This window comes from Anolis carolinensis, chromosome 1, assembly GCF_035594765.1.
Source record: "Anolis carolinensis isolate JA03-04 chromosome 1, rAnoCar3.1.pri, whole genome shotgun sequence".
NCBI lineage: Eukaryota > Metazoa > Chordata > Lepidosauria > Squamata > Dactyloidae > Anolis > Anolis carolinensis.
Window position 1 is genome coordinate 115,331,310 of NC_085841.1, and position 8,569 is coordinate 115,339,878.

The window sequence follows — 8,569 nt, forward strand, 5'->3', positions numbered from 1 at the left end:
ACCATATCAAAGCCCATTTGGAGTATGGGAAAAGGCACATAGGGGAGACAGCAAACATGCAAGAAAGGGTTCTCTGGTCTGGTAGACCCAAAAATGAACTTGTAGGTCTTGCTAAAAAGTAAAATGTGTGGCACAAAACCAAGAAAGTTCATTATCCTGAGAATATAATTCCCACAGTCAAGTACAGTAATAGCATTATATTATTATGGGGATGCTTTTCCTTGGTATGGATTTGGAAACCACTCAGAACTGAGAGCAAAATAAACAAAACAGTGGCATCGCTAGGTCTGGTGTCACCAAGTGTGGTAACTCATGGGGCCATCCCCATGGACCTTCTCCCATACCAGATCATACTGCAATATTGTAATTAAAATACCAGAGCCGGTCCACTCCCTCTGTGGCAAAAGGGCACCCAGCCTTCCACTTGCAACAGGCTTCTCTATGGAAAGTCCTTGTAGCATAGCCTTGGTGACCTCTAGCAAGACTTTGGCAAGAAAGCTGGGAATGAACAACCGATTAATCCCACTTCTTCTATCATTCAAGCACAACAATAAGTACCAGTAACCCTCCCAGCTGCTACCATGTCTCTCCTTCAAGCACTGAAAGGTTTTCACAAAGGATGTCAACGGGCACAGGAAACAGAGTAGCAACCCCTCATGAAGAAATTTCCATACTGCACACATTCAGCTCGCTTTGTACGGAGGCACCTTTTCACTTTTGCCTCAATAGATGGAAAAACGCTTTGCGCACATTTCACACAAAACTCTTATAGACACTCATTTTAGGGTCATCCCCTCTGATGGCATCACTGCTTAGTGATGCCACTTCTGCTTCTAAGCTTTTTGAATAAGGAGAGCTCAACCTGTATACTGTAAATGAAGGATTTTTTTCTGGGTAGTTTCTGCTGTTAGTGAGAAGATAGAGGGGGAAAAGAGGATGGGGGAGTGGGGTGGCAAGGCTTCCCCCCACATACATTGAAAGGTCATCCTAAGGAATGGGGTGCATTCTCCTTTCTCTCTCCCCAACTTTTCTTCTTTGTCATTGGAGATAGAAATGGCATCTGCAAATCCAGGGTGGACAACTCTGATCCACTGAGTGTGCCAGAGCTGAGAGATGCTCAGTGAACTCTCCCAGTTGGAGAGGGAAGGGCTAGGAGGCACATCAGACAGGCAATTCTAAAATGCAACAGAAGGGATGGAAACTGAAAGGGGTGATGTGGGGAGTAGATCCCACCAATTCTGTGCTCACTGCTTTCCTGCTGGAGGCAACAGTAAAAAAGTGGCCACACTTGCAAAATAGCCTTGCTGAGGATATGGCACTGATGGAAGAGGGATGTAGGTTTGTCAGTGGAGTAATGAGGCTGCCCAGCTTCTGGCCTATCAAAAAGGCAAAGGTGTATTTGGCACAGGGTGACAAATCCACCAAGTCATCACAATAGGACTGAAGTGTACTGTGGAGCAAGAAAGCAGTCTTGATTGGGGCAACAGAAGGGGTCAGTGCTTCTTTTAGGTTATCCAGGGAAAGACTAAGGCATGAGCTTAGTCAGTCAGTGAGTCGGTACCCTTCATTTGGGTCAATAGACCTTTGGCTGAGGTCAAGTTAGCCTATGCCAGGAAAAAATCCTCTGCTCTCCCTGAAGCTACAAGGAAGTACCAAAGAGTCACCCCCACTGCCATTTCCCTTCCCAGATTACACTGACCCATGCATAAGTCAACCCGGGTTTTGGTAATTTTTGTACATGAAACATTTCTCAATTTATACACGAAGAATATATGGTATATATTAAGTTTCAACAATGTAAAATAAATCAATTTGAATTTCAGTTTGTAACACAACAAAATAAGGAAAAGTGAAAGGAGATGAACAATGCTGCAAGAATAAAAACAAATCAATATAACTCCCAGAAGATTTGGGGGGGGGGGGGCTCATTGTTTGTATGAACTATCTGATAAATGCACCTACTGTCAGAAATACAAATGTGCTCTTCTATTTGCTATGCATTAATATCAGCACCTGCTATGAGGCAATGGTCAGTCTGTTGTTGTACACTCTGTCTTGCTACTAACTTCTGAGACCTCAACTATCCTTAGCACAGCTAATAAATTGTGTGTAGCACTGAATACAGAGCAGGCTACTGCAAAGAAGCAATTTGTTTTAATAGAACTGACAATATTGTATGTGGGAAGACATCTGTGAGATGCATCAGAAGGTTTTTCAGCTTCTGAACGTCTCACAGATGTTCACAAATAGGGAAAATTGTTTCTTTGGTTGAAGGCAGCTCATGAGCCAATAAATGAAAGGAACCAGCTTTTAAAAAGGAGCTTGTAGGCTGTGAAATTAAAAACAGGTCTGACCTAAATTTATAATGACAATCAACAGAATTGTTTTTGTAATTACAGTTATCAAGAACTGAAATCAATGAAAGGTGAATAAAAACATGCAAATTAAAATGACTAAACAAAGAATGTTAGCATATTGTTTCCTTTAAAAATCTTTTAAGAAACCAACTTATATTTATTTTTCTAATTTCCTACTTACCACATGTAACCGTGCATTCTCCGAATTCTACTTCTTTGGGTTTCGTCAAGTTATCACCTAAAGAAGATTCAGGGATATGAAAGGCTGGTTACAAAGCTTTTTCTCATAATTAAGTTACCTAAACTCATTTTAAGAATACCTTCAGCTGAGACATCAGCTGGTTTCACTCAATGGGATAAACTGAAAAAAAATGGATTTTACTAGGATAATCTATTTACTAAACCAAAATTAATATTTAATTATTCCAATATTAAAATTATTTTGAGAAAACGGATAGACTTTACTACCCAATGTTTATTGTTTTAGTATAGTCCACCAGGTAATTATAAACTTTTAAATTTGATATATGTTTTCTAATGCAAACATCCCCATTCTCTTTAACACACTTCAATGTCAGTAACATAAGAGTTCAATAAAATAGAAATTGTCTTTACTGATGCTTCAGTTTAAGTGACTGGAAGACTACATGATCATTTCTATAGTATGCAATTTTTCCAAATGCAACTGTGTTATTATTTTGTATCTTTGTTTTCTATTATAAAGATAGTATCACAAAAAAGGAAGTTATTACACAAGATGCTATCTCCAATTATATGCCAAAGTAAGATGCACAAAAATTTTCCATCACCATTTTATCTGCATATATAAAGTTCCCATTCCCCCCAAATCTTTCTTTTTTTCTCAACTCTAATAATTACTTTCCTACTTCAGCAATTGTACTCAATTTGAGTTTATCTATTTAATTTTTTTTAATGATAAGACAGTAGAAATGACTTTTGTTATGTATTGCTTTCAGTATGTACAAGAGATCCCTTTGTATGTATATGAAAATGTTTGAGATGTTTTACATTCAAAGAATTTCAATACGATGTCTTCAAATCATTGCTGTTTCAGATCCCCTTTCAGAACAATGCTTTTAGCAATCATAGCAGCCTTTAAATTATTTCTTGCCAGGTTTTAAACATCTTGCTGGATGGAATAGAAAAGTGGTTGCTAACAAGATTAGCAAACCTGGCACATTCAGAAAGACCTCTTTCTTGAAAGGAAGCCCCCCCCCCTTTCTGCTCCTGATCGGGAGTACAGTCTCACGCATTTTAGCTCAGAAGGGACTCCCACTGAACTCAAGTGGGCTTTACTTCTAGATAACGACATGTAAGATTGCAGACTAAGTGATGTTCCTTCAGAGCGAGCAGGACTCTGAAGCACTGCAGAGGAATTACAGTGTTGTTTTCCAAGCTGCGGCCTTTTGAGACACTGGATAATATAAGCATCATTTGTTGGGTGCCCTTGAACTGAACAATACAATTAGAGAGATTATACGTATCCATGGCGGGATTGAGGTTTTGCTTCAAATTAGCAATACTGCGCAATAAAGAAAATAAATTGTTATTTATTTATACTTTAGCTAATGGTAACAAGCAGAAAGATATTTGCATAGATAAGGGTAGTGCGGCTCATCTGCTGAGATTCACACAGACGTTGTCTTGAAAAAACTATTTGACTGATCTGGCTAACATGGTGAATCATGATCACGGCATTGTTTTAACATGAATTAGCAAGCTTATGATATGGTAGCAAAATTGTCTGGGTGGCATGGATACCAGTGGGAAGGAATAGCTAAGTAGGGAGGGCGCACGCTCTCAAGACTCCGCCCCACAAGCATCCTGACTTTTAATGGTGTATCTAGTAAAAAGACTAAGATACAAGTTACAGAAGAGCCAATGTGATGCAGGAGACAAGGTGCCAGATTAAGGCTGGTAACTATGGGTCCAAACAAATCCACAGCCAGGCATCGATCTCACTTGGACCCATCACTACCTCTCAGCCTCATTTTGCTTATTGAAATGTTGGGAGGATACGAATTGGGGGAGGGGGGGTATTTATTTAAATTTATTTAAACATATCTGTCCTGACCTTTATTATGAGATCTTAGGATGGCACAGAATATATTTAAAACATGTCATGTTTAAAATGGAAATCACTGACACAAGATGAAACCATAACCAACAAAACAATAGTTAAAGCAACCTTTAAAACCACAGCAAATTTAAACCATGGGCGTGTACACTCTGAAGTGTTCATGCCCATGTTTTGGCTTGCTGATGGAAAGAAACCAATGCTCACACAAGCCAGAACACTGAGGAGGGTTCATTGCACAAGGTTTGCTGTCTTGAGCTGCTTGAAGGAACGACATGACATACAATCGTCCCTCCATTTTCATGGGTTTCACACTCTTTTTTTTACTTGCAATATTATGCTGCCACTGCCTCCTAAAGTTGGGGCGGCAGCCCCGTCCTTAGGAGGAGAGCCGGGGAGCTATTTGGGGGATGGGTTTCTGTTTTGCCCATTACTTCCTTCCCTAGGATAACTATACAACAAATTCTGCAAGTCCAAGCAGATAACAGTAGACAAAATGCCATGCAAAACAACAGTAGGGAGGGGACTCCCTGATAGAAGAGGGTCCCTCACAAAGTGCAAGTTGTCTGGAATTCCAAAACCTAAAACACTCAAAAATCTGGAATTGTCTATATGTGTGGCTGAAATACTGACTTCTCTTTCTAATGGTTCAGTGCTCACCAACTTTGTTTCATGCACAAAATTATTGCAAATATTCTGTATGAAATTATCTTCAAGCTATGTGTATGAAGTGTATATGAAACATAAATGGATTTCATATTTAGACTTGGGTCTTATGCAAATGCAAATAAAGGTATTCAAAAATCTGAAACCCCAAACACTTATGGTCCAAAGCATTTTGGATAAGGATTATTGTGAAGAGAAAACCACATATTATACCCCGAGTTCTTTGGAGGACGTGTGGGTGGGATATATAGGCAATGATATACATGGTGGCCTCCTCCAAGAATAAGCAATATCCATCTTTTGCACAGTTAATCCAAAAGAGATGAATTGTGCCCATATCTTTTTAAAATCTGGAGGTGGGGATAGCATCTATGAGAAAATTAAAATTCTGTTGCAGTAATGTTTTTGCTCTTGGAAGTCTCTCAAATGTATCATTGCCAGCAGTCAAAGCCAACTTAATGTCAAACAACCATATTTGTTCAGTGTGGCTCAAGGCATAAAGATGGGGTAACCCTTCTCAGAAATGCTAGAGACCAGAAGTATATAGAATATTTGTATACGAACTGCAATATATCTTGGAAATGGGACTTATATCTAAATACAAAATCCATTGATGTTTCACGAAGTTTTATACACAATATATTTAAACAATTTTGTAAATAAAATAAAAAATGTGTATCCATTGGACCATCCGAAAGCAAAAGTGACACTTTCTCAGCTATACGTGTGGACAATTTTGAATTGTGGAGAATTCCAGACTTCTGAATAAGAGACAATCTACCTATATTTGAAATGTGTCTTCCAAAGATGTATTTCAAATACAGGTGGAGCATTCCTTCAAATTAATATCCAGGTGGCATTTGCTTCGCTTTCATAGGATTTGTCCTCCCTACCAGTGGGATGTAGTTGTTTAATGGTTAGATTAACACTCTGGAGACTGGGTGTGGATCCTCCCTCCACCATGGAAACCACTGAGTGGCCCTGGGCAAATCACATTCCCTCAAAGGCAGATTCTTTGATGAAATCTTGGCAAGAAACCCTGGTGAAAGCATCATTTTGGTGTCACCATAAGCCAGAAATGACTTGAAGGCACACAACAAAATGTTCGCTGCTCACGAGTCTTCAAATTATTCTGCCTGGCTTCAAAAGGGACCCTTTTTTGGCTTGGTAGCAAGTCGTTGTTCCAACGTGTCCCCTTCTTCTTCCCACTGCCTGCCTGTCAAATGTAGGGCGGGTGGGAGCATCAAGAGACAAGTGACATCCTGAGGAAGGATGATTAAGTGTTGCTCAAGCAATCACGACGCTGGGATCTGCCTTGTAAATATCTGGTCTGACACATGAAGATGCATCTCCTTGGCGCCTGAGGATTGCAAGGGACCTTGAGCCAAACAGCCCGTGGTGCCTCAAGAAAGCTTCTTGTCAGAGAAAATGGGGGTGGGGGGTGGTGGTGGGACATCTACACAGTACAATTCGTGCAGTTTGACTCCACTTTTACTGTTTTGGTTCAATACTACTGAATCCTGGGAATTGGGAGTTTTACAAGGTCTTTAACTTTCTCTGCCAAAGAGTGTGGGTGCTGTGTGGGTTTATATATCTGTGGGAGGTTCAGGGTTGAAGAACTTGTCCATTGGAGGCAGGTGTGAATTTTGAAATAAATCACCTTGATTAGCACTGAAAAGCCTTGCAGCTTCAAAGCCTGGCTGATTCCTGTCTGGGGGAATACATTTTGGGGGGTGTTAGCTGGCCCTGATTGTTTCCTGTCTGGAATTCACCTGTTTTTGAGTGTTGTTCTTTATTTACTGTCCTGATTTTAGAGCTTTTAGAGTTCTGGCAGCCAGATTTTGTACATTGTCATGGTTTCCTCCTATCTGTTGAAATTGTCCACATGCTTGTGGATTTCAATGGCTTCTCTGTGTAGTCTGGCATAGTGGTTGTTAGAAAATGAACAAAAGTCTGCTACCAATATCAGGACAGGAAACAAAGAGCAACACTCTGAAAACAGCAGAATTCCAGACAGGAAACAATCATGGCTAGCTAACACCTCCTAACAAAGGATTCCCCCAGGCAGGAATCAGACAGGTCTTGAAGCTGCAAGGCTTTTCAATGTTAATCATGATGATTAATTGCAACATTCACACCTGCCTTCAACAGGCAAGAGTTCTTTCTCCCACCCTGGACCGTCCAGATACATAAACTTGCCTAGTTTCCACAGACCTCACAGCCTCGGAGGACGCCTGCCATAGATGTGGGCGAAACTTCTGGAGAAAATGCTTCTGGAACATGGCCATACAGCCCGGAAAACGCACAGCAACCCAGTAATTCCAGCCATGAAAGCCTTCGACAACACAGTCTTCCAAGTGTTGGGGCTCCAACTCCCAAAAGTTCCAGGCACTTTGGCCAATTTTTAAAGAGTTCTGGGAGATGAAGTCTAACACGTCTGGAGAACAGACAGTTTGGGGGTGTTTGGGGTACATCTTTAGCACACACAACACACAAAAGAAGTTGCAACGTTGCAGTCCTCTTGCAAAACGAAAAGCCCGTCCCTCCAGCTTTCGGCGTCCGCTTAGAGAAAGCTTGAAGGCAGCGGGCCGGGCAAGGCGGCTCACCGGAGGATTCGATCATTTCTACGATGGGCTCGGTCAAGTCTTCCTCGTCCACATCTGGGGGCTCCTCGAAGGCAAAGGTGTCGTTCATGTCGTGCTCTGGAAGCTGCTCAGCCGCCAAGAGGCGCACCAGGAAAAGCAGAAGCAGCAGCAGGAGAGCCATCGGCCGCGGCGCCCGCCAGCCCACGCCTCCGGCCCCGAGCCGCCCCATCGCGCCCCTGCCTGCCTCTTCGAGCCCGGCCTGCGGGCGGCGCCTTTCCCCCAGCGCCAGGCGGCGACGCGCAGGGCAACCATTCTGACGTCACAAGGGGAGCCCGCTCTGGGTTCCCAAGCCCACGGGGAGGCGCCGCTGCAGGACGCAGTGCCAGGGCTCAAGGCTGGGGAGACACAGGAGTTGTAGTTCCGCCAGGTCCTTCCGCCCTCACCCTCACCCAAGATCCCATTTGTATTGAGCCATAGCCCTTACAGGAAGGGCCCTTCCGCACAGCCATATCACCCTGGATTGAATATCCCACCATAAAATCCCATCATATCTGCTTTGAACTGGGTGATCTGAATGCATACTGCCATATATCCCAGTTCAAAGCAGATAATGTGGGATTTCATTCAATTGTGTGGAAAGGGCCCAAGACCCAACTGCATTTAATTATACAATACTCTTCCTGAAATGCTGGAAACACTCCAGACCCCAAGTGTTTTGGATTTCACATTTTGGAATGCACTATTGTAACACGGTTTTAATTCCCCTGTCATAAATGTCATTTTCTAATTGGTTCTATGATTTTAAAAAAACTTTGCTTTTATAATAATACAGTAGAGTCTCACTTATCCAACATTTTGGATTA

General features: G+C 41.9%; 1 protein-coding gene across 1 annotated transcript in view; it reads right to left on the bottom strand.

Annotated features, from left to right (window-relative positions):
- Positions 1 to 7,967, bottom strand: part of spaca1 (sperm acrosome associated 1) — a 30,403-nt gene extending 22,436 nt beyond the window's left edge. Inside the window, exons 1-2 of the mRNA XM_008119689.3 lie at positions 7,728 to 7,967; positions 2,539 to 2,595 (exon numbers count right to left, since the gene is read on the bottom strand). Of these exons, the coding sequence (XP_008117896.1) occupies positions 2,539 to 2,595; positions 7,728 to 7,935 (265 nt within the window). The 5' untranslated portion in view covers positions 7,936 to 7,967. The remainder of the gene's footprint in view (positions 1 to 2,538; positions 2,596 to 7,727) is intronic.
- Positions 7,968 to 8,569: the final 602 nt, after the last annotated feature.